Source organism: Coenobita brevimanus, chromosome 55, assembly GCF_032717465.1.
Source record: "Coenobita brevimanus isolate Jiangsu-jjx chromosome 55, ASM3271746v2, whole genome shotgun sequence".
Taxonomy (NCBI): Eukaryota; Metazoa; Arthropoda; class Malacostraca; order Decapoda; family Coenobitidae; genus Coenobita; species Coenobita brevimanus.
In genome coordinates this window covers 32,125,485-32,152,982 of record NC_137008.1, presented here as the reverse complement: position 1 = coordinate 32,152,982, position 27,498 = coordinate 32,125,485, and the positions used below count along the sequence as shown (strand labels likewise).

The 27,498-nt window shown below is 41.9% G+C and overlaps 1 protein-coding gene across 3 annotated transcripts in view; it reads left to right on the top strand.

Annotated features, from left to right (window-relative positions):
• TyrRS-m (Tyrosine--tRNA ligase, mitochondrial) overlaps nucleotides 1–27,498 on the top strand; it is an 817,527-nt gene that overhangs the window by 465,199 nt on the left and 324,830 nt on the right. For all 3 annotated transcript variants that reach the window (XM_080273695.1, XM_080273696.1, XM_080273694.1), the window contains one exon: nucleotides 6,380–6,451. In XM_080273695.1, coding sequence (XP_080129821.1) covers nucleotides 6,380–6,451 — 72 coding nt within the window. The remainder of the gene's footprint in view (nucleotides 1–6,379; nucleotides 6,452–27,498) is intronic.

The window sequence follows — 27,498 nt, the reverse complement described above, 5'->3', positions numbered from 1 at the left end:
AAGGAACAAACAATCTCCTTATAATGAAATTAAATGGCTTTACTCTTGCCTGTCTCAGATAAAATAAAACTATAATATTGTGAAAGAAAATATCCGAGTCAAATGAAAGCTACTTCTCTTACATGCTGTTTACTCTTAACGCATTTTAAATCCAGTGAAACAAAAATCCAAAGTTGTAATACCTTTGCCTTCGCTTAATGCTTTGTGAAACTGGTTCAGGTAATACTCCAATTATAGCGTTTCTTGAAACAGAAGCTTCATCAATTTCTGAGGGAAAGTAGAGAGAGAGAGAGAGAGAATATGTAATTTTATAGAAAAAAGGTAAGGGGATGAGTCTGTTACGATGTGGCAGGGGTAAATCAGCTCTGCTGTCGGGCCCTGCTGCAGATGTCACTGATTGCATTGCGCAGTTGACCCTTGTGCGGTGTGGTGCGGTGAGGATCAGTCCGTTCTCCCCTTTGGGGCTAAGATGCGAATGAATGTGTTTGAATGGATGAGTAAATGAGGAGTGTGTCGTCCTGTCTCGGCTACCTCCCTTTCCTTGGGGGAAGCAGCCTAGGTATATAGATAGATAGATAGATAGAAAAAAAAATGTTAAATAAAGAAAATAAATCATTAGATAATTATGAGAGATGGTTCGGCCACCTGGCAACCCTGCCGAACCATCCCTCACTTCAAGTGGCATAATCATCCCCCATGTATAAAGATGTACACATGGCGCCCCGAAACACAGAGTTAATAAGCTGTTCGAGTGTTATCTACTCTCACGTCACCTATAGACAATAAATGATATTTGCACTATATATGGATAACAACCCTGAAGTATTAATGGAGCTACTGCTTACGTTGGATCACCGAAAAAGTACATAGGGGTCATGAAAAATCATAAAATCTAACCTGATGTTGCTGTTTCCCGGCCAACCAAAACAAAAACACATGTGCCATTTGTTGGCAAGATCACGCAACTTCATGTGAAATCTCAATGATCTAGGTCCCCTACATTATTCAGGAAGGCTAGTGGCCGAACCATCCTCCTGGCCGAACTATCACTGCGCTCCCCTATACTGTTTTCGATTTTTACGTTTATATTCCTTCAAATTAATATTGTTGCTTTTAAGTTTAGAGTAGCATAACTCCCCAAATGGGTAGACTTTCCCAGAGTCCAGGAACGTAACCCCCAATATTACCATTGTTTCATATGAGAAAATTATTGTTTCTTATGAGAAAATTATGTTTAAAAAACGTGTTTTTAACTAACGCGACCTCTCCAGGAACCTAACCCTCACGTTATTTGAGAGGTTACTGTATGTATATATATATATATATATATATATGTGTACAATAAAATCTCAAATTTTGAAAGTTTAGAATTTGATGATTCGAATTTAGATCCATTTTGGAGTGGTCTGCCTACCTCACTTTTCGATGCAAAATCTCGAATTTCAATGCTGTCACGGGCTTCATATGCAGAAACAGTCAAAGATCATCACCTTCTTCAGGCCAATTACTAGGGTGTTGCAAGATATAACCATCCAAGAGGGTGAGGAGGAAGATGTTGACACTGCAGATGTCGAGGTACTGAAGGATGATTTACATTTTGAGGAATTTGGGTTGGATACCTCCACAGAGAAGACTACTTCAACTAAGTGGTCCACCCCTGGCACACACCACCAACACCAGCCAGCCAAGTGATGATATTCCATAACCTAAGGTTAGTACTGTACTGTACAGTGTTCTGTAACTACTGTAATAAAAACTGTGATAGGATACTGACAAACTGTAACAAATTTTGCTGTATTCTACACTACAGCACAGTATGGCAATACAGTGCAGAACTACAGTTACTTAACCACATTTATAGTTCATAAAGTTTACAGGGAGTGTGGGCAAAAAATCATGATTTTACGTAGTGAAGTTTGGAGGCCCTGGACCCAAATTGATTTTTCCCATAAGAAGTTCAGTTTAAATTTCGATGTTTTGAATTTAGGTGCGATTTTTTGGTACATAGGTCCATCGATATTTGAGATTTTACTTATATATAAATATATTATATATATCCACTCACTTGATGTATAAATATATTATATATATCCACTCACTTGATGTAGTGCTGCCTACTTCTTCCTCAGCCTTTATCATTCTTTTTCTGTGCCTGCCCTCCTCTCTTCCTGTTTCTCCCATCTTTCCTGTCACTTCTTATTGCTTTTCTTTCCTTTACAGGTGGCTTTACATTGAGTGACAAGCCTAATGGTTTCCTGTAAGCCAAGAAACCATTTACAACGCTGGGTGGTAACCATATAACCAAACAATTACGTCCTCCCTACGTGTCATCAAGTGGGTTGGTGGAGGGTTAGTGCCCCTTCCTGTAAAACAAATAACTCAGAGTCAAATGGCCACCCCTAACGGGATTATGGCATCAGGCAATAGATAGATAGATATATATATATATATATATATATATATATATATACTGTATATATATATATACACACACACACACACACATTATGTACATATACAAGAGTCCCTCATTTATCCAGACATTCAGCATCCAGATGCTGGACCTTGGCTTTATTAAGCCGTTATCTGAAAATACTTGCTATTATCCAGACGTAAAAGTTCCTGAGAACTTCGGCCGTCCAACCGACATGTTCAGATATTCAGTATCATGGCCGCTGAACTCGAGCCGTGAGCAGGAAGTAGGCCGTAACCCACAACCAGCGCTAAAATATCCGTTTGCCCCTGTACTGAATAGTTAAAGTCGCACGCTCTTCTGATCACTGCCCACAAACCTCCAGCACCCGAGTAAGACAACTGTAACCCACAAGCAGTGTCAAAACGTATACATCCTCACCAAATGTCCAAAGTCGCACGGCCAACGGGCTTAGTCTTTCCTAACTGCCCCTGGGATTGTGACACAGATCATAGGCCATGAGTTCATGTTTGGTGACAGTGGCTGTCTGCTTCCTGACAGAAGGGGGAAAATCCTGCCCACCACCTTGTTTCTCCTTCCCTCCCGTCCCTGCTCCATACCCTCTTGGCTCCTCGCTCAGTCCCTACTCTGTTCCATGATGATAACGCTAACTTGTTGGTTTTTTTAATTTTTCGCGATTTATTTGACTACTATTGGTTGTATCGAATTTCTGAAAAATCCACGAGAAATCTCACGGAATTCTGCATCTAGACATATGCCTAACTCATGGAAGGTGCTGGCAAAATATTGAACTGGGATGGTAGGAAGTTACTTGGAGGTAAGTTTTGCTCCTGAACACTTTCTTTTCACTTCATTTCTGTATTTTTATTTATCAGTTTTATGTGGTTTTGTTAGCTTATCTAATAGTATAAACACCAGCGAAGATAATGGTTTATCATTATACCAATATAACCAATTGCCGGTAGCATATTTGGCCGTGGAATTTTTTTGAGCCCCAGGAGCAATCACTCGTCACAGGTAACTGATTTTCATACCATTTTCATGTTTTTTGTGGATTTTTGTTGTTTATGTGTTGTTTTCTTGATGTTAGCATTAGTATGGATAATCCAATTTGTATTTTGATGTCTCAGTATCGCAGAATGACTGCAAACAGTTCCAGAATTAGGAGGGGTAATGTACATACAGTAGTGTATAGGTTGAGTGTTATGTGGTTTTCAATGTTTTTTTTTTTTTTTTTTTTTTTTTCATGGTTTTTATGTTGCATTTGAATCTCTCCACCCTGTTAACAGGACACCATAGTAGGGTCCACACCATATTGTATCATATCATTTGTTAAGGCTCGAACATGCTTATATGCATTGACCTTGGTTGCCTATTGATGTCTCTGTATGCCGCTCGATATCTGACAGCCTCCCTGTTCAGTCCCTTATCTCTGAGGTCATGCTCAATGACCTTGTCCCAGATCTTTTTGGTCTGCCTCTTGCAACCCAACCCCCAACATTCACACTTCTCACTGTTTGCACCCAGTTGTCATCCTCCATTCTCTCAACATACCCAAACCATCTCAGTCTACCTCTCCTCATCACAACACCAATATATTCCATTCCCATCCTTCTTCAGACTCTTCAGTCGTAATCCTAGCCCCCCCCAGGCCTCGCATTCAAGGACGCATTACACATCCATCTAATCATTGTCATTTCTTTATGTTTGAGCCTTCAAATATCCATTTTCTTTACTGTCCAGGTTTCATGACAATACAACACTACACTCCAAACACGTGCCACATAAAAAGATCCCTTAGCACGGAGGGAGAGCCCTCTCATTGTCAGGAGAGTAAAAGCTCCCTGAATTTCCTCCAACCACTCCTTTACTCTAGCCACAGAACTAGCTCCAGCTCCACATCCAGCTTATAACTTGTCCCCCAAATAAGGCAACTGTTCCACATATTCAAGAGACTCAGTAGCAAAATCAGTTCATTTACACCTGACAATCTCTAGATGCTCTCCCTGACACATCACATGCACGAAATCAGCATTATCTTGCAGTCTGCCTTTAATCCCTAAAATGCGGGGCGTCGCGTTTGCGACGCTCGCCGAAAAGGACATAACGGCGAAGCGTTGCGTTTGCGATTCGAGTTAATTTTGAATAAACGCGAGCAAGGATGTTCCAGCTGGTATTGTCTATCAGCACCACCACCCTTTAGCCACAATTAGCATACTTTACCTTTATACTACTGGCCTCCATTGTTGCCAAGTATCACGTTTTTTCCCCCCTCCCCCCCCCCCACGGCCCGGCCAGCCTGGCTGTGATACAGGGCAGCGCTCTGACTGCTCAGAACTGTAAATCTGCGCTCTCCTCTCACAAGCAGTTTATGCTAATAGGAAATGCTTGTTTCCCCAGTTATAACACTAGCTTTTTTTCGCACGGTTTGCCCCTGTTTAGCGTCAGTTTACTGCAGGCTTTCAAAGTGACATTATGGCGAGTTCTAGCTCTTCCGAGTCAGTGGGAGCGGCCAACAGGAACGAGAATAAAGTGACGGGCGTAAAGCAGAATAAAAAGCGCACTGCGGTGATCTTTTGGGAAGTAATATGATTGAAAATAATGTAGTATACGTGTTTTTAGCTGTGAAAATGGAAATGTTTGTTGAGTGACGAGAAGACCGCCGCCGCGCTGCATTTCGGTCGTACACTTCGTTGATTTTAGCCATATTTTCAGTGCTTATTGTACAAATACGGATTTCAAACTACCTGTACGTTGTAGTATAAAGTTTACTGTGACAGAATGAGGCTGTGGTAGAGGGGAAACCGGATTGCTGGAGGTGTGAAAGTGAAGATTTTATTACCCAACTTTGCAAGTCTCCACAAGTCCTTGGGTAGTCCATGAAGGCTCAACACCTGTCTCTGGAGAAAGCTGAATGTAAGTACTATCTGCCATACCAAGTATAATGTTCTAGGGTTAATCTCTGATTTTTGGCTAATATTTTCCTACAGGTACTCAGACCGCGATCGAACCCCGCCACCCGGGGGGGGTCGGCTGTCGATGGCCGCGCATTAGGGATTAATCCTACTACATCTTCTATGCACCCAATTATTACAAATACTGCACAAGATGGAGTTGCTTCCCACATTTTTGTGGCAAGCCACGCGTGGCCACTCTTCCTCTGCTTTGTCATTACTGCCACCAGTCCTAGGTACTGTGACTCGTTTTATCAGCATTTACCTTCGGACCTTTGTGTTCCATTCTATCACTCCACTTCCCAAATGTTTCCTCCACCTCCCTTTCATTATCTGCAGTCAGTATCAAGACGTCAGCATACAACATGTCCCAGGGGAGCCCATTTCTGAAGTCATGTGAGAGAGCTTCAAGCACCATGACAAACAAGACTGATTCCTGATGCATGCCAACATTCACAGAAAACTCAACATTCAAATCTGCATTCACTCTCACCTGGGTGCAAGCACTCACATACATATCCATACCCACTCTAACCAGCCACTCCTTGATCCCATGCTTTTTCATCGCCCACTTCACCATCTCCCTAGGGACTCTGTCAAAGGCCTTCTCCAAATCAACAAAAACAATGTACACCATCCTTTTATTTGGTTGTATGGTTACCACCCAGCTTTATTGTAAATGTTTTCCTGGATTGCAGGAAACCATTAGCTTGTCAGTCACTGTAGAGTCACATGAAGTGGAAAGAAAAGTGATTAAAGGGACAAGAAGGATGGAAGAAACAAGATGAGAGGAGGGCTGACACAGAAAAACATGAGGGAAGATGTAGGCAGGTTGCATTTCTAGTGTACAGGTGCATTATATTCATTGTTAAAATTCTAAGGTGACCCATGTTTTTATACCCTTGGGATGGAATGGAACTAGAAATCATGTTTGTATAATGGTAACTTTTTTGCTGTCTCTGCTGATATATTTCCTGTATATTCCTTTCAGGTTCAAAAGTACCTGTATCTCTTCACTTTCCTTCCCGTTCAGGACATTGAGAATATTATGATAAAACAAAGGGTAAGTGCAACAGAAAGTATACAGTATTTTAACATTATAACCGATCTGCTAGACTGGAAGTACGGTTCATTCTAACTTTCCAGTATTTCATATTTCTGTAATTGCAGTCTTGACTTTTCCAAAATATAATCTGACTTTCTTCTACATGCATTTATCGTGAAGAGCCCCTGATCTTCTGGGTTACGGGGAGTAGGGAAATATCCTTTAGGAACCTTTAGGCTCAGCCAGTGAAATGGAAGAATACCCTACATAGGAAGGTCAGATAACAGGAAGACCACAAACATAGAGGTGAGCTGCAGGGATAAAATTAATCTCTGTATACTGTAAAAGCAGGTGTGTGTGTGTGTGTGTGTGTGTGTGTGTGTGTGTGTGTGTGTGTGTGTATTTACCAATTTGTATTTACCTATTTGTAGTATACAGGAATTGAGCGATGCTCGTGTTGTCCTGTCTCCATATCCACATTTATCTAGTTTACTTTTACACACATGAATGTTTTTCTCCTGCACCACCTTTTCGTCTGATTCGTTCCAAATACTTATGTATCATCCAATATACCTAATTGAGATACACACAAAATATGCTATGCTCATGGGTTCCCATTGCTGTTTCTCAGTAAGTCAAATTTAGCTTTAAACTCATTGAAGTTTTTAGACTGGATGATCTCTTTGTCAAGGCTATTCCATAAATCTATACTTCTGTAAGGAAAGCTATGTTTCTTGATATCCTTCAAGCAGCTTGACGTTTTCAATTTCATTCCGTGTCCTCTTGTTGCTCTCTTATCCCATGAAAACAGATCTTCTCGGTCAATTTTATCTACTCCTATCATGGTCCTGAACACTGCAATCATGTCTCCCCTCTTTCTCCTTTCCTCTAAGGAGGGCAAATCCAGCTTTTCCAGCCTCTCTCTGTATGGCAGATCTGCCAGACTGGGGATTATCTTGGTTGCTGTTCTTTGTATTCTCTCAATCTTGTTTATATCTTTCTTTTTGTGTGGGGACCACACTACTGCAGCATATTTTAACCTGGGGCAGATCATGGCCACTATCATCCATATAATGAAATGCTACTGTTATGTTAGTCAGGAGTTTATAAGTCTCTCTAACTACAGTCAACCCTTGGCTATCATGGGTTTTGCTATCGCGTTTCATGGCTATCACGGACAGGTGAAATGCAACACGATTACCTTTATCGCAACCTCAAATACTGCTATCGCGGACGATGGTCGGCCAGAAACATTCAAATCGCGCGGGCTCCACCCATGTGTACTCTTGCGCCGTGATTGGCGCGACGTCACAGGCTACCCGAGCGCTGATTGGCCCAAGACATGGTTACAGCTACCCATCCTCCCCGCCAAGGTTCAGAGAGAGTCAGCGTTACCAGTCGACAGCAGCTATAGCCGTGAAGACCTATTGTTCAACCACAATGGCCACCAATACCCCATCCAACCCTCCTACCATTGGTGCACGTAACGCTGCTAACCCAGGACGGCAAGTGAGGAAGAGGAAGAACCTGCCTTATGCTCAGAAACTGGAAATTGTGCGGCTGATCGACAGTGGTGAGAGCAAGTGCAGCGTGGGGAAGAAATTTGGTATCAATGAGTCCACGGTCTGAGGAATCTACCAGAAACGAGAGCACATAAGGAAGCACATGGAATTGGCATCGTCAGAGGGAGTCAGCAACGCCTTGCGGAGTCGTAATCAGGTGCTCCTTAAGACAAAACAGTTGCTGGCCAGGTATCTTGATCGGCAGGCACGGAGGAACCAGGCGGTGGAGACGCGTGAGGTCATGGACACAGCCAGGGAGATATATGTTGGGGTTGCAAGGAAGCTGGCTATTGCACAACCACCATTGTTTGTGGCCTCCAAGGGATGGGTGGATCAATTTATGAAACTGCAACGAATCAAGACCAAGAAAATCAGTGGTGAGGCAGCAAGTGCGAACATGGCAGCGGCTAAGGAGTATCCCGACTTTTTAAAGCACGTGATTGAGGAGGGCCAATATACACCTGACCAAATATTCAACATGGATGAGACGAACTTCTTTTGGAAAATCATGCCCAGGCGGACATTCATCACAGCCAACTCTGCCCACGTACGAGGAAGGAAGGCGATGAAGGCACGGTTCACCCTCTTGTTTGCAATGAATGCGTCAGGAACATGCCGCCTTAAACCAACAGTTATTCATTGTGCTAAACGTCCACGGGCCTACAAGCGACAGGATATGAGCAACCTGAATGTGCACTGGATGTCTTCAAAGAAGGGGTACATGTCGGCAAAGCTGTCGCAAGATTGGATGAAGGAGGCGTTCATTCCCCAGGTCAAGAAGCATTGCGCCCAAAACAACATCCGCTTCAACATTCTGTTGCTGCTGGATAATGCCCCAGGACATTCACCTCTACTGAGGGATTCAGACCCTAACGTCAGAGTTGAATTCTTGCCACCCAACACGACATCATTGATTCAGCCCCTGGACCAGGAGGTAATATCTGTGGTCAAGTCTGCCTACTGGCGACAGCAATTCAGGATAATGAGGGAAGCTACCAAGGATGCCCAGCTCATCCAGCACCTAGTGGACAGTGATGGTGATGATGATGATGATGACGAAGTGCAAGGTGATAGTGAACATGACAGAAAAGTGTTTCTTTACTGGAAAAAGTACAATATTAAGCAGGCTGTGGACTTAATGGTGCAATGCTGGGATGATTTGACACAGAAAACAATTCATCACGCTTGGCGAAATATTTTGGAGGGGCTACCTGAGGACCGACGTGGGAATGTGGCAGGTGAGCCACAGTCTGTGCAGGTGGAGATTCAGGCAGCAGTGGAAGAGGCACGGCAAATTTCTGGGACTGGCTTTGCTGACACAATGGAGGACGACATTCGTGACATGATTCAGCCACCCCCTGTTACTGCAGCCGACATCCTAGAGGAGGAGAATGTGGCAGAGGAGGACAGGAGTGAGAGTGGTGAGGAGAACATCGGTGGTGATGCTGGGAGTCATGGGGGACTCAGCATAGCCAACATAAAGGAAATCATCGACTTGGGTGTAAGGCTACGTCATCTCATCGAGCAAGATGTTAGCGCCAACAGTGAGGCAAATTCTTCGGCGATTATGAAGGCACTGGAAGGTTACCACCAACAATACCATGCCCATATCAACAACCTACAACAACGCCAGATAACAGACTTCCTACGCCGTCGCAACGAGGCTCAGCCCAACCCACAGCCAGGACCATCCTGTGAGCCTCAGGTGGATTCTGATAATGGAGCTGACGACTTTGAAGGTTTTGAGGGTCCCTTCCAGACTCCTGATGAAGCTGATCAATTCCTAGACGAGATAGAACGTCGGAGGGGTGGCCAGTAATACTCCACGCCAGCCTCGGAACCCCTTCAACCCACCCAAGCCCCTCATCCTCTCCAAAAATGTTAAGTAAAATGGCTTATTACAGTTAATTCTGTTTTATTTATAACCTTTATGTACTGTACTGTTGTTAATTTGCAGCATTGGTTTGTAATTCCAGGTATTTTAGTGAAGGAGATGTGAAAATAGGGTAAGGTTGGGGTAAAGTTGGAGGTCGGGGAACCAATTAGAATTTTTCCCATTAGTTCTTAAGTATGGCTATCGCGATTTTGGCTATGGCGGGTCGCCTAGGGTACCAATTACTTGTGATAGCCAAGGGTTGACTGTATCTTGTTAATGTGCTTTTCAGGTGACAAACTATCTTGGACCAGCACTCCCAAGTCTCTCTCTTCTCTCATTTTAGTGATTAATTCATTACCCAACAAATAATTCAGTGATGGCCTCCTGGTACTTTTACCCATTTCCAATATTTTACATTTCTTTACATTAAATTTCATTTCCCACATCCGGCTCCAATCATGTATCCTATCCAGATCCTCATGCAGCATTTTACAATCCTCCTCAACCTCTACCTTCCTCAAAATCTTTACATCATCAGCAAACAGACTTGCATAACTGTTCACTCCATCTACCCTGTCATTTACGTAAATCAGGAACATTACTGGCGCCAACACCGAGCCTTGGGGGACTCCACCTGTTACTTCCCTCCATCCAGACATTCTATCCTTTATTACTGTCCTCATTTGTCTGTCCCTCAAAAAGTCTCTCATCCATTCCAGGAGTTTCCCCTTCAGTCCTCCTATATACAGTATTCGAGTTTCCACATTAGTCTCTTATGAGGTACCTTGTTGAAAGCCTTCTCTAAGTCTAAGTACACACAGTCCACCCAACCATCTCTCTCCTGTACCACGTCAATCGCTCTTGAGCAAAAGCTCAACAAGTTAGAAACACATGACCTTCCACTTCTGAATCCAAACTGACATTCGGCCAAAATATTCATCTCTTCTAGATATTTTATCCATCTGTCTTTCAGGATTCTCTCACACAATTTTGCGACCATGCTGGTTAGAAACACTGGTCTATAATTCAGGGGTTCTTCCCTGTTTCCTCCCTTACAAATTGGTACCACATTTGCCCTCTTCCATTCTTGTGGCACTTTCCCCTCTTCCAGAGAACACATGATTAAACTGTGAATTTTGTCTGCCAGTTGTTCTCTGCATTCCTTCAGTACCCAATTAGAAATTCCATCAGGTCCTGGGGCTTTCCTTACATTTTGAGTTTCCAGTAATTTATACACTTCCAGTACCTCCACTTTTATATCTTCTATCACCGGTACATTTCTAGTCACTCCCTACCCTTCCACAAACTCTTTTTCATTAGTGAAAACTGATTGAAAACATTTCTTCATTATTTCAGCTTGCATTGCTGCATCTTTATAGACCTCTCCTTTTACTTTCAATTTGGTGATTCCTTCCTTTTGTTTCAATTTGCCATTAACCCCTTCATTATAGACCACCCACCCCCTCAGCCACTCCCCGCACCCCCCTCAAACCGGATTTCTCATTCATTCCTCATGATCGTAGGATAGTGTATTATTTATCCTTACACTGTTCCCTTTCAGTTTATATTATTTTTTGTATTGCCAAATACATATTGACCATGAGATATATGTAACAAATTGTAGTAATAGTAGTAGTAGTAGAAGTAGTAACAGTAGTTGTAGGAGTAGTATCATGTATAGAAAATATACATACTGAACGTAAATAAAAAGGTTTGTAATTATTTACTTTGTAGTAGTGTAGGCTGTAGGTGAGGTATGTAATAGATAAGTCTGAGGCAGGTGAGGTACGTAGTAAGTAGACCCGAGGTAAGTGAGGCAGGTAAGGTAGGTGAGGCAGGGGAGGTAGGTGAGTAGGGTAGCACGCTCCGAGGCTGGTGTACCTGGTGCACTCTGAGGCAGGTGCACCGAGACAGGTGAGTGAATCGCTGGGCGTGCCAGACCTGGAAGTGTTCGGGGGAACACAAACCAGGCTGTTGGGGGCAGGCAGGGCAATGTTTTCTGCTCAGCTTTGTCTTGCCCTCTCTGTGACATATCCCGCAGGGCTTCTGAGGCCGTCTGTTTTTCTCAGTGGCAGGTATGGTCAACAGTCCATGGCACTGAGTAGCCCCTGCAGCCCCACCACTCTGCCTTTTCTTCTTCTTGGGGGATTTTTCTTCTTTGACGAGACATAAGGCAGCATATCCCATCGAGCACTGGGAGAGGAGTTCATGGGTCACCAGCTTGACAAAGTCCCCAGATTAAATCCACTTCATATCAGGGTGCAGATTCATGTAGATTGTTCTGGCGTTTGACAGCATGCGTGAAATCATATGTAGTCCAATCTTCTTGAATTATGCATATGAATTACGAGTGGGATCAGTGGGCTCCAATAGTTGGTCTACCAAATCCACAGACCCCATCTGCTCGTTGTACTTCTGGGTTGGCTCTGTTTTTTTTATATATTCCTTCTTGCCTCCCTTCCGGTAACGTGTTCTCTCCACAATCCCTGCCTCATACTTGGTGGTTATTACATTGACATATTTTGTGTCTCTAAACTTCACAAGAAGGGTGTTGTCATTCCTTGAGACTAGTGTTTGGCCTTTCTGCAGTACAGTAATCACTCCAATATCCGGATCAATAGAGCCATCGGTAGGTTCGGATATTGGTTTTGTCCGGATATTGGGCCCCAGCTTATGGACTTGTACTTACGGACCCTAACACAGAGAAACACCTATACAACACCCTCCGGACATGCATAGCACCTATTTAACACCCAAATCACACCAGTAAGGCACATAAATGACTGAAATAAATGCAATAGACACATAAAATGTGGGTTTAGAAGTATGTTCATACATTAATAAACATTCTGGTACTTATGGACTCTAACCGAACCTAACCTAACCGAACCTAACCGAACTCTGAAAAACACATTCCTACTGCACATGCATGAGGTAAGTTTAGTATGGAAAGAAGTACAGTATGACACTTTCTGGTAAGTATAGTATGGGAAAAAATACAATATGAAACATTCTGGTAAATATAGTATGGAAAATAGTACAACATGAAACATTTTGGCTACTTACAGCAAGTCCCTGGCCACCTCGATGAATAACCGCCTCCTCTCGGACTCTGACAGTAAGAACGATTTCCTGAAGCACTTGCACTACACTCTTCCTGAAGTCTTGCACTGAACTTAGTCACTAACACACAGAAGTCCGTTCTTTTCACAGTGTTCACTTTAGTCCAAATAATGTTCCATTAAATTTAAGTGTTGCACATTAACTTTTCCCAAGTTTTTTTAAGTTTCCAAAGCCAAAACAAAGAAGGTTAGTTACGTTAAATTTCTTTTCTACTTAGTCTTTTCTCCCAACTTGAAAACCTTAACACAACACACCGTTTTTCACTGCACAACACTCAAAATTCCCGTGTGGTCTAGTGGAGAAGTTCTTGCTGTTTATTCACTGTCAGAGCCCGAGAGTATCACTGGCAGGCGTCCAAGGGGTGCATCGGTGGGTAGTGGTGATGGCGTACCGACTACAGAAGACTCTGAAGACAGCCGCAAACTCACGTCGAGCGGTGACTCCACTGTAGCTGATGTGCTGGGCTGTGGCTCGGAGCATGAGGGCCTGTCTTGGGGAGGCAACGGAGTGGAACCAGGGCTTGGCACAGTGGGGGTCACGGGCCTGAAAAAACTGTCAATCGTTGACTGACGCAAGGACCGACGATTCTGGCGATTGATGATGCGCTGCCGGAAAGCACGCACTTCCTCCACGAGTCCCAAGGGCCCCATCTCCCTGTCGCAGTCCGGGTGTTCCAGGTAGTCTAGGACGAACTCTAGATGTTCCCGGAGTGCGCTCAGCTTGGGGATGGCTGGAGTAGTGTCCTGCTGGGCGGAGTCTGCATCATCATCGCCTTCGTCGTCGGAATCTTCAAGTTCGGGACTGACACCAGCAACCGAAGACGCGATCTCGATATCAGACAACGTCTGATACCCAGGATCGCCCTCGTCGTCGTCCAACCACTCACGAACATCGTCCACATCAACATCGTCGCCGTGCGTACGTAGCCGTGCATGGAAGTCATCCACGTCAAACCCTAGGAAATCGTACTCCACATCTGTTCCGAGAAGCAGACGAGACCAACCATTTTCAAGAGTTTTCACAGGGACTTCCTTCCATGCACTAGCCCAGTTGTACAGCGCAGATTTGATGTTGTAGCGGCGAAGGTTTTCCAAAGTCCGCTTGCCTCGAGTGTCACGTCCTTCCCTGCGCTCGTCCTCGTCCTCAAGAACCACCATCACCTCGTCCAGGAACTTCCGACGGTACAGGCGCTTTGTTGCCACGATCACTCCTTGGTCCATTGGTTGAATGAGAGCAGTCGTATTAGGTGGCAGAAACATGCACCTAATACGGCCATTCTCAGCAACCAAGTCCTTGTCGCACGGGTGGGCAGGTGCATTGTCGAGGAGAAGGAGAGCCTTTACCTGGTCGCGAGGAATTCCCAGTGTCTTCGTCTGGTAATGTATGACCTCCTTGACGAAGTGATGGTGAAACCAGTCTTTGAAAATCACAGCTGTGAACCATGCTTTCAAAGAATGGTATCATACGACAGGAAGGACATCCATCACCCCACGAAGGCACCGAGGCTGCTTTGCACGGCCAGCAATAACGGGCTTAAGCCGGTGCATGCCGTTAGCATTGGCACAACACAAAGCAGATATCCATTCCTTAGAAAGCTTGCGGCCAGGTACACGCTTCTCCGTCTCATCGGCGAGAGTGTTCGTTGGCACCGAGCGATAGAATAGGCCAGTTTCGTCAGCGTTATAGACTTGACCGAGAGTGAGGCCCTCCCTGTCGATCAAGCCTTTCATCTTGTGCCGAAACTCGTCCACTCCATCCTCGTTAGCGTCCAATGCTTCGCCATGTGCTTTACGGTTAGTAAGGCCATGTCGCAACTTGAACGCGAAGAGCCAACCCTCGGATGCCTTGAAGTCTAGGGCGTCGTGAAGCCTTGCAAACTTCTCAGCAGCAGCCTTCAGCTCCGTTCCACGTACCATCACACCAGCTGCACGTTGCTGTCGATACCAAATCAACGTGGAGCGGTCGATCTCTGCATACTTGGGGGAAACATAACCTTCCTCTCCACGTTGCGTTTGCTTCTCGACGAGAAGTCAGCCGTGTACTGCATGAGCTTGTCTCGGGAACGCTTGATATCAAACAAAGTCGACCGGGCCAGGTTGAACTCGCGGAGAATGCGAGAGGAAGACCAACCCGCATCAACCTTCTCCAATATCTCCCGTTTCTTCTCCAGAGTCAACACCACTCTCTTCCTTTTCTCAGGAGGCGGGGCCATCATCACACACACTAAGAGTAGGGCAGAGAGCAGCAGGAGGCCTTGCAGCAAGTACGGCACCACCACAAAAGCGAGCACGTGGGCAGCCATGGCGAAGAGCGTAGGTCTTGTCGCGGTGAGAGACAGGCGGGAAGTGGGGAGGATGCAGCGGCGCTCTATCGGACGTCGGAGGAATGACGAACCAAAACAATGCTCTCACGCGGCGCGTGCGGCAAGTTCAAATTACGGACGGCAAAAAATCGATTTTTTTTCCAATTTTTTTGGATTTTCGGACCATTTTGGGAATGTTTGATCCCAGGACGATAAGGTTCGGTTAGTGGGGATGTTCGGATATTGGGCGTCCAGATATTAGAGTGATTACTGTACTTCATTTCTCACAATTTGGGAGACTCCTCTAGTTGCACACATAGTGCCTGTCATGAGCGTATCCCTCTCTAGTAAGTACTGGGCAAGGTGCAAGGAAGAGTACCAGTTGTCTAGCACCAAATGCCTTCCCTTCTTCAGGAGGTTGCCCATGAGGAAAACTGGTACTCGCTCAGACTTGCCCAAGGCAGACAGGTCTGGATCCTCCAACATCAGGTCATACAGGCGCGGTGTATATAAGCAAAAGTTCCACGTGTATCCTCTGGCACTAGGGGAGCTAGGGCATAGTGCAAAAAGTTTCAGCCCAAACCACTTTCTCTTGGTTTTGATATATTGCCTGAAGTGTAGCCGGCCTTTGTAGAGGATGAGGGATTTGTCTACAGCAAAATTCTCCCCAGCAGAAAAGTACAGCATGCATTTTTCCTGCAGCATAATAAGGAAGGTGGATATTCTTGTAATAGGCTTCTTGACATCTGCATCATCAGGGTTTGAGTATCGGATAAAACGCTGGATTTGTGAAAACCTATTCCTACTCATTATTGCTGAGGTAAACACAGGTGGGCCTTGGCAGAGTAATGAGGTGCTCCTATAGTCCGAGATTTTTGGCAGTTTCTTGAGTCCCATCAACAGTTGCAAACAAATGAATACATTCATCTCATCCTTGCGAACATCCCTCCATTTCTTCCCCATAAATTTGTTAGGCTTGATGTGTGGGTTTTCTCTGAAGAATTTGTGTGCCCGCTCATTCGTCCACAAACACAAGGATTGGACTAGATCATTGGTGACAAACAGCCGAAAACAGTCCAAGGGACTCATTGTATGTACTTGATGATGATCAATAATGACTGGATGCACATCGGAAAAGTCATCAATAATGTTAGGCAAAGGGCTGGGTCGTTCGTCTGCAAAGGGATCCGCCATAAGTGTGAATCCTAGAGTAGCAGGGCCTGGTAATAACGGCGACACAGATGAACTAGTGTCAGAAGCGTGACTTTCCTCCTCACTATTGTCATCACTGCTCACTGCAGTCATTTTCAGGCATATAATCTTCGTCTGAGTCAGACTGAGTCTCATTGTCGTCTGACCCCTCCAGTTCACTATCCCATTCCATTTCCACATCACTTTCACTATCAGATGACGCCATGGCACCTCCTCTCACGAGAAAACGCGGTAACTGTTCTGCAAGCACGTGTTCCTCTCCCTCCCTCCCTCTCCCCCCCCCCCCACCCACGGGTACAGCAAGGTCGGACTCGCTGATGGGCAACCATGAGCTCTGATACCGACAGTCACATTTGTTCTATATTATATCACATTATATAGGTACATATATATAACAAAATCAAAATATATATTATACAATATGCCCCCACACAAAATGAGACCATTGGCATAAATCTATGACACATGCCAGAGCCATGACAAGGGTGCATAATGTCAGAGCTAGTTACCATTGAGTCACAACATGTGCCATCATTATTTCAGCCCAAACCGAGCGCTAAGCTCCTCTGAATGTCCCTATATAAGTCATGTATACGCCCTTATACATAAACGAATTCGATTTCTCAGCCGAATTTTAGTTATATATGTGGGCGTATACATGTGTGGAATTTGGTAATGAAGAGGTTAACAAATCTATAAAACAGTTTGGGTTCATCCTTGCATTTGTCTGTTATACCTTTTTCAAAATTCCTTTCTTCTTCTCTACGTATTCTTGTGTATTTATTTCTAGTTCATTTATATTCTTCCTTTGTTCTGGTGTTGCCTCTCTTTCTCCTGTTGTTCCACGCCTTATCTCTCTCTTTTTTTGCTATCATACACCTTTTATTAAACCACTCCTTTTTCCTGTTTTCTTTCCCTCTTACTCTTGGTACAAATTTTTCCACTCCCAAATTATAGAGGTCTAGAAAGATATCCCACTTCCTTTGTATCTCTTGTTTCTCTGAATTTTCTCCAATCCGCATTTTCAAAAAATTTTCTCAATCCTGTGAAATAAGCTTTCCCAAAGTTGTATGTTCCCTGTCTATGAAGCTCGTCTCTTGGCTTGACGTTCCCTATTATCATCTGGAATACAATGACCACATGATCACTTTTTCCTATAGGACAGAAATATTTCAATGATTCTATTACATCGGGTTCTTTGGTAAACAGTAAATCTAACCATGCTGGTGTGTCCTCACATCGGAACCGTGTCTCTTCTTTGACCCATTGCGTCATCACATTATTCATTATTATATTTAATAATACAGTGCCCCACGAATCTTCGGTGCTTCCTGAGTCCCATTCCTCCCAGTTCACCTCTTTACAATTAAAGTCACCCACCAAAATTATATTGTTGCTTTTCTCAATTGTTTTTTGCAAATAACTAGCCGTATCTGACAACATCTCCTGGTATTCGTCATCGTTCCATGCTCTCGTCTTAGGAGGAACATACACTACTGCCATATCTCCCTTGACATTCTCTCCAGTTTCTAATTTCATATATATCACTTCAGCCCTGCCTTCTCCCATTTCCACGGTATCTACATTTATGTTGTTCTTCACTGCTATCATCACTCCTCCTCCCGTTTTTTCTTTTCTATCTCTTCCCCACAGATTGTATTTACCATCTCCCAAATGAGCATCAATATCTTCTCTTAATTTGGTCTCTACAAAGCACATGACATCAGGTTCATATTCTCTCAAGAAATCATTAATTTCAAGCTTTGCCGATATTAAACCATCAATATTAATGTATATCACCTTTAAATTATTTTTGATGTTTTTTATACCCTCTTCTCTCCTTCTCTCCATCAGTACCACCTCCTCAATTTCTGATCTTTCATAGCTATCTCCCCTAGTTTCCTTTGCTTCTATTTCCTTATATACCACTTCCTTACTTTCATATCCATTACTCTCCAAAAAAAAGTATTACATTCTTCCTCTGTCCTCTTATCATTTTTTTCCTTTACTTGATCCTTCAATGATTTTAAAACTTCTCTTTCTTCTTCATTCAAATCTTTTCTTATTATAATATTTTCCATCCCTGCCTCTTTGCTTAATTTCCAGGCCATTTTGAGTATATCATTTACTAAACTTTCTGATGTCAACTTGACTCTCATTGGTCTTGTTTCCCCTTTCTTATAAGGCCCTATCCTCCTTACTTCCTCAATTTCTTTCACCCACTTGTCTCCTTCAGGGTCAATTTTGCCTAATATAACTCTCACCAGGTTCGTGTCTCTCTCGAGTCTCACGAATCTAACCTTTTCTTCCTCCTCCCTGTTTCCAAATATTACCACACATCTGTTCCTTTCTACATTCTCTTTCACTATTTTCTCTTTTTTCTTCAGTATTTTCACTACATTTTCTTCCATCTTTTTCTTGTTCATTTCCCTTTCTTCCTGGATGATTTCTCTTAAGCTGACCACTTCTTTCTGTTCTTCTTCTACGTGTGCCCACTTTGCCTTATGTTCTTCTAATACACTACTTAGCTTTTCTGTTTTATTAGCACTCTCTTCTAGTTTCCTCCTCAATTCAATATTTTCACGCTTCAAATTTGTGTGTGTGTGTGTGTGTGTGTGTGTGTGTGTGTGTGTGTGTGTGTGTGTGTGTGTGTGTGTATTTACCTATTTGTAGTATACAGAGATTGAGCAATGCTCGTGTTTTCCTGTCTCTGTGTCCACATGTATCTAGTCTACTTTTACACACATGAATGTTTTCGCCTGCACCACTTCGTTGTCTAAGTCATTACAAATATTTATGTACAATATTTACCTATTATACCTAATTGTGATGTACCCGAAATGTACTATGCTCGTGGGTTCCCGTCGCTGTTTCTCAGTAAGTCAAATTTAGCTTTAAACTCATTTAAGTTTTTAGACTGGATGATCTCTTTGTCCAGGCTATTCCACAGGTCTATACTTCCATAAGGAAAATTATATTTCTTGATATCCTTCAAGCAGCTTGACTTCTTCAATTTCATTCCGTGTCCTCTTGTTGCTCTCTTATCCCATACAAACAGGTCTTCTCGGTCAATTTTATCTACTCCAATCATGGCCCTGAACACTGCAATAATGTCTCCCCTCTTTCTCCTTTCCTCTAAGGAAGGCAATCCAGCCTTTCCAGCCTCTCTCTGTATGACAGATCTGCCAGACTGGGGACCATCTTGGTTGCTGTTTACTGTATTCTCTCAGTCTTGTTTATACCTTTCTTTTTGTGTGGGGACCACACTACCACTGCATATTCTAACCTGGGGCAGATCATGGCCACTATCAGTTTTTTCATCATCTCCTCATCCTTATAATGAAATAGCTACTCTTATGTTAGTCAAGAGTTTATACGTCTCTGTAACTATCTTGTTAATATGGTTTTCTGGTGACAAATAATCTTGGACCAGCACTCCCAAATCTTTCTCTTCTCTCATTTTTGTGATTAATTCATTACCCAACAAGTAATTCAGTGATGGCCTCCTGTTACTTTTACCCATTTCCAATATTTTACATTTCTTTATGTTAAATTTCATTTCCTAAATCCGACTCCAATCATGTATCCTATCCAGATCCTCCTGCAGCATTTTACAATCCTCCTCAACCTCTTCCTTCCTCAAGATCTTTACATTATCAGCAATCAGACTTGCATAACTGTTCACTCCATCCACCATATCATTTACATAAATCAGGAACATTACTAGTGCCAACACCGAGCCTTGAGTGACTCCACCTGTTACTTCCCTCCATCCAGACATCCTATCCTTTATTACTGTCCTCATTTGTCTGTCTTTCAAAAAGTCTCTCATCCATTCCAGGAGTTTCCCCCTCAGTCCTCCTATATACTCTGGTTTCCACATTAGTCTCTTATGAGTTACCTTGTTGAAGGCCTTCTCTAAGTCTAAATACACACAATCCACCCAACCATCTCTCTCCTGTACCACATCAATCGCTCTTGAGTAAAAGCTCAACAAGTTAGAAACACATGACCTTCCACTTCTGAATCCAAACTGACATTCAGCCAAAATATTCATCTCTTCTAGATATCTTTCAAGATTCTCTCACACAATTTTGCAACCATGCTGGTTAGAGACACTGGTCTATAATTCAGGGGTTCTTCCTTGTTTCCTCCCTTATAAATTGGTACCACATTTGCCCTCTTCCATTCTTGTGGCACTTTACCTTCTTCCAGAGAACACACAATTAAACCATGAATCTTATCCGCCAGTTGTTCTCTGCATTCCTTCAGTACCCAATTAGAAATTCCTTCAGGTCCTGGGGCTTTCCTTACATCTTGAGTTTCCAGTAATTTACACACTTCCTGTACCTCCACTTTTATATCTTTTATAATCTGTACATTTCTAATCACTCCCTCCCCTTCCACAGACTCCTTTTCATTAGTGAAAACCGATTGGAAACATTTGTTCATTATTTCAGCTTCCATTGCTGCATCTTTATAGACCTCTCCTTTTACTTTCAGTTTGGTGATTCCTTCCTTTTGTTTCAGTTTGCCGTTAACAAATCTATACAACAGTTTGGGTTCATCCTTGCATTTGTCTATTATACCTTTTTCAAAATTCCCTTCTTCTTTTCTTCGTATTCTTGTGAATTCATTTCTTGTTCTTTTATATTCTTCCTTTGTTCTGTTGTTATCTCTCTTTCTCCAGTTGTTCCACACCTTATCTCTCTCTTTTTTTGCTATCATACACCTATTAAACCACTCCTTTTTCCTGATTTCTTTACCCCTTACTCTTGGTACAAATTTTTCCACTTCCAAATTATATATGTCTAGAAAGATGTCCCACTTTCTCTGTATCTCTCTTGTTTCTCTGAATTTTCTCCAATCCGCATTTTTGAAAAATTTTCTCAATCCTGTAAAATTTTCTTTCCCAAAGTTGTATCTTCCCTGCCTATGAAGCTTGTCTGTTGGCTCGACGTTCCCTATTATCATCTGGAACTCACTGACCGCATGATCACTTTTTCCTATAGGACAGAAATATTTCAATGATTCTATTACATCGGGTTCTTTGGTAAACAGTAAGTCTAACCATGCTGTTGTGTTCTAACCTCGGAACCGTGTCTCTTCTTTGACCCATTACATCATCACATTATTCATTATTATATTTAATAATATAGTGCCCCACGAATCTTCAGTGCTTCCTGAGTCCCATTCCTCCTAGTTCACCTCTTTACAATTAAAGTCACCCACCAAAATTATATTGTTGCTCTTCTCAGTTATTTTTTGTAAATACCTAGCCATATCTGACAACATCTCCTGGTATTCGTCATCATTCCATGCTCTCGTCTTAGGGGGAACATATACTACTGCCGTATCTCTCTTACCATTCTCTCCAGTTTCTAATTTCATATATATCACTTCAGCCCTGCCTTCTCCCATTTCCACGGTATCTACATTTATGTTGTTCTTCTCTGCTATCATCACTCCTCCTCCCATTTTTTTCTTTTCTGTCTCTTTTCCACAGTTTGTATTTACCATCTCCCAAATGTACATCAATATCTTCTCTTAACATGGTCTCTACAAAGCATATAACATCAGGTTCATGTTCCCTCAAGAAATTGTTAATTTCAAGCCTTGTCGATGTTAAACCATCAACATTAGTATATATCACCTTCAAATTATTTTTGATGCTTTTTATACCCTCTTCTGTTCTTCCCTCCATCGGTACCACTTCCTCAATTACTGATCTTTCATAGCCATCCCCCTTGGTTTCCTTCACTTCTATTTCCTCACATACCACTTCCTTACTTTCATATCCATCACTCTCCAGAAAAAAATTTTACATTCTTCCTCTGTTCTCTTATCATTTTTTTCCTTTACTTGTTCCTTCAATGATTTTAAAACTCCTCTTTCTTCTTCATTCAAATCTTTTCTTATTATAATATTTTTCACCCCTGCCTCTTTGCTTAGTTTCCAGGTCACTTTAAGTATATGATTTACTACATTTTCTGATGACAGCTTGACTCTCACTGGTCTTGTTTCCCCGTTCTTTTAAGGCCTTATCCTCCTTACTTCCTCAATATCTTTTTTCACTTGTCTCCTTCGGGATCAGTCTTGCCTAATATTCTTCTCACCAGGTTCGTGTTTCTCTTGAGTCTCACGGATCTAACCTTTTCTTCCTCCTCCCTGTTTCCAAATATTGCCACACATCTGTTCCTTTCTACAGTTTCTCTCACTATTTTCTCTTTTTCCTTCAATATTTTCACTACATTTTCTTCCATTTTTTTCTTGTTCATTTCCCCTTCTTCCTGAATGATTTCCCTTAAGCTGACCACTTCTTTCTGTTCTTCTTCTACATGTGCCTACTTTGCCTTATGCTCTTCTAATACACAACTCACCTCCGTTTTATTACTACTCTCTTCTAGTTTTCTCCTCAAATCGATATTTTCTCGCTTCAAATTCCTGATCTCCTCGTTCGCCGTATCATTGGACTGGATCTGACTCTGCATAGTAATCTCGCTATTTTCAGACATGTTCTTTAACACTAAATTTTCCACCATCTTTTCTAGTTCACTAATCCTCATAATCAATGTTTTAACCAAATCCATGACATTAGTATTACTATCAAATCATGGAAATTTGAGTCCCTCAATGTATACATTATCGGCCATGTTTAAAATTGGTTACAGTGCCAAAAACAGCAGTTACGAAAATACTAAACGTTCATGTAAACTCTCTGCCAATAGATCTTTACATTTTTGGTAGACTATATTAACTTACAGTATTTTAAACTTAAAACAAGACCATAGGAGACAGGACAAGCATAATTCCTGAAAACTACTTAAGGTTTGCAGTGGAGGCTGAGATACGTCCGTTCACTCTGGCAGACAGTGTGTGTGTGTGTGTGTGTGTGTGTGTATTTACCTATTTGTAGTATACAGGAATTGAGCAATGCTTGTATTGTCCTGTCTCCATATCCACATTTATCAAGTCTACCTTTACACACATGAATGTTTTTCTCATGCACCACCTCTTTGTCTATGTCGTTCCAAATATTTAAGTATTTACCTAATATACCTAATTGTGATATACACGGAATGTACTATGCTCGTGGGTTTCCGTCGCTGTTTCTCAGTAAGTCGAATTTAGCTTTAACCTCGTTTAAGTTTTTAGACTGGACGATCTCTTTGTTCAGGCTATTCCATAAGTCTATACTTCTGTAGGGAAAGCCATATTTCTTGATATCCTTCAAGCAGCTTGATTTTTTCAATTTCATTCCGTGTCCTCTTGTTGCTCTCTTATCCCATACAAACTGATCTTCTTTGTCAATTTTATCTACTCCCACCATGGTCCTGAACACCGCAGTCATGTCTCCCCTCTTTCTCCTTTCCTCTAACGAAGGCAAATCCAGTTTTTCCAGCCTCTCTCTGTATGACAGGTCTGTCAGACTGCGGACCATCTTGGTTGCTGTTCTTTGTATTCTCTCAATCTTGTTTATATCTTTCTTTTTGTGTGGGGACCACACTACCGCTGCATATTCTAACCTGGGGCGGATCATGGCCACTATCAATTTTTTGATCATTTCCTCATCCATATAATGAAATGCTACTCTTATGTTAGTCAAGAGTTTATAAGTCTCTCCAACTATCTTGTTAATGTGCTTTTCTGGTGACAAACCATCTTGGACTAGCACTCCCAAATCTTTCTCTTCTCTCATTTTTGTGATTAATTCATTACCTAACAAATAATTCAGTGATGGTCTCCTGTTACTTTTACCCATTTCCAATATTTTACATTTCTTTACATTAAATTTCATTTCCCACGTCCGGCTCCAATTGTGTATCCTATCCAAATCCTCCTGCAGTATTTTACAATCTTCCTCAACCTCTATCTTCTTCAAGATCTTTACATCATCAGCAAACAGACTTGCATAACTGTTCATTCCATCTACCATATCATTTACGTAAATCAGGAACATTACTGGCGCCAACACTGAGCCTTGAGGGACTCCACTTGTTACTTCCCTCCATCCAGACATCTTTTCCTTTATTACTGTCCTCATTTGTCTGTCTCTCAAAAAGTCTCTCATCCATTCCAGAAGTTTCCCCTTTAGTCCTCCTATATATTCTAGTTTCCACATTAGTCTCTTATGAGATACCTTATCAAAGGCCTTCTCTAAGTCTAAGTACACACAATCCACCCAACCATCTCTCTCCTGTACCACATCAATCGCTCTTGAGTAAAATCTCAACAAGTTAGAAACACATGACCTTCCACTTCTGAATCCAAACTGACATTCAGCCAAAATATTCATCTCTTCCAGATATTTTATCCATCTGTCTTTCAGGATTCTCTCACACAATTTTGCGACCATGCTGGTTAGAGACACTGGTCTATAATTCAGGGGTTCTTCCCTGTTTCCTCCCTTATAAATTGGTACCACATTTGCCCTCTTCCATTCTTTTGGCACTTTCCCCTCTTCCAGTGAGCATACGATTAAGCTGTGAATTTTATGCGCCAGTTGTTCTCTGCATTCCTTCAGTACCCAATTGGAAATTCCATGAGGTCCTGGGGCTTTCCTTACATCTTGAGTTTCCAGTAATTTATACACTTCCTGTACCTCCACTTTTATATCTTTCATCACCAGAACATTTCTAATCACTCCCTCCCCTTCCACAAGCTTCTTTTCTTTAGTGAAAAGTTACTGGAAACGTTTGTTCATTATTTCTGCTTGCATTGCCGCATCCTTAAAGACCTCTCCTTCTACTTTCAGTTTGGTAATTCCTTCCTTTTGTTTCAGTTTGCCATTATCAAATCTATAAAACAGTTTGGGTTCATCCTTGCATTTGTCAATTATACCTTTTTCAAAATTCCTTTCTTCTTCTCTACGTATTCTTTTGTATTCATTTCTTGTTCTTTTATATTCTTCCTTTGTTCTGTAGTTACCTCTCTTTCTCCAATTGTTCCACGCCTTATCTCTCTCTTTTTTTGCTATCATACACCTTCTGTTAAACCACTCCTTTTTCCTGTTTTCTTTCCCTCTTACTCTTGGTACAAATTTTTCCACTCCTAAATTATAGAGGTCTAGAAAGATATCCCACTTCCTCTGTATCTCTCTTGTTTCTCTGGATTTTCTCCAATCTGCATTTTCAAAAAAGTTTCTCAATCCTGTAAAATTTGCTTTCCCAAAGTTGTATCTTCCCTGTCTATGAAGCTCGTCTCTTGGCTCGACGTTTCCTATTAACATCTGGAACTCAATGACCACGTGATCACTTTTTCCCAAAGGACAGAGATATTCCAGTGATTCTATTACATCAGGTTCTTTGGTGAACAGTAAATCTAACCTTGCTGGTGTGTCCTCACCTTGAAACCGTGTCTCTTCTTTGACCCATTGCGTCATGACATTATTCATTATTATATTTAATAACATAGTGCCCCATGAATCCTCGCCGCTTCCCGAGTACCATTCCTCCCAGTTCACCTCTTTACAATTAAAGTCACCCACCAAAATTATATTATTGCTTTTCTCAATTATTTTTTGCAAATAGCTAGCCATATCTGACAACATCTCATGGTATTCGTCATTCTTCCATGCTCTCATCTTTGGGGGAACATACACTACCGCCATATCTCTCTTAACATTCTCTCCAGTTTCTAATTTCATATATATCACTTCAGCCCTGCCTTCTCCCATTTCCACAGTATCTACATTTATGTTGTTCTTCACTGGTATCATCACTCCTCCTCCCTTTTTTTCTTTTCTGTCTTTTCTCCACAGTTTGTATTTACCATCTCCCAAATGAACATCAATATCTTCTCTTAATTTGGTCTCTACAAAGCACATGACATCAGGTTCATGTTCTCTCAAGAAATCGTTAATTTCGACCCTTGTCGATATGAAACCATCAACATTAGTATATATCACCTTCAAATTATTTTTGACGTTTTTAATACCCTCTTCTCTCCTACTCTGTCCGTACCACTTCCTCAATTTCTGATCTTTCACAACCATCCCCCTTAGTTTCCTTCACTTCTATTTCCTTAAATACCATTTCCTTACTTTCATATCCAATACTCTCCAAAAAAAAGTATTACATTCTTCCTCTGTCCACTTATCATTTTTTTCCTTTACTTCTTCCTTTAATGATTTTAAAACTTCTCTTTCTTCTTCATTCAGATCTTTTCTTATTATAATATTTTCCATCCCCGCCTCTTTGCTTAGTTTCCAGGTCACTTTAAGTATCTCATTTATTACACTTTCTGATGTAAACTTGACTCTCATTGGTCTTGTTTCCCCTTTCTTATAAGGCCCTATCCTCCTTACTTCCTCAGTTTCTTTTACCCACTTGTCTCCTTCAGGGTCAATCTTGCCTAATATTCCTCTCACCAGGTTCGTGTCTCTCTCGAGTCTTACGAACCTAACCTTTTCTTCCTCTTCCCTGTTTCCAAATACTACCACACATCTGCTCCTATCTACAGTTTCTCTCACTATTTTCTCTTTTTTCTTCAGTATTTTCACTACATTTTCTTCCATTTCTTTCTTGTTCATTTCCCTTTCTTCCTGGATGATCTCTCTTAAGCTGACCACTTCTTTCTGTTCTTCTTCTACGTGTGCCCACTTTGCCTTATGTTCTTCTAATACATTACTCACCTTCTCCGTTTTATTAGTACTCTCTTCTAGTTTCCTCCTCAGTTCAACATTTTCCCGCTTCAAATTCCTAATCTCTTCATTCGCTGTTTCATTGGATTGGATCAGACTCTGTATGGTAGTTTCCGTATTTACAGACACATCCTTTATCATTAGATTCTCTACTTTCTTTTCAAGTTCATTAATCCTCATAATTAATGTTTTAACCAGGTCCATGACATTGGTATTTGCATCAAATCCTTGAAATTCTAGTCCCTCATTGTTTACATTTTCGGCCATGTTTGATGGTTAAATACCAAAACAGCTGTTACCGAAAAAAAAACTACAAACATTCATGTACAGTCTAGCCAATAAATATTT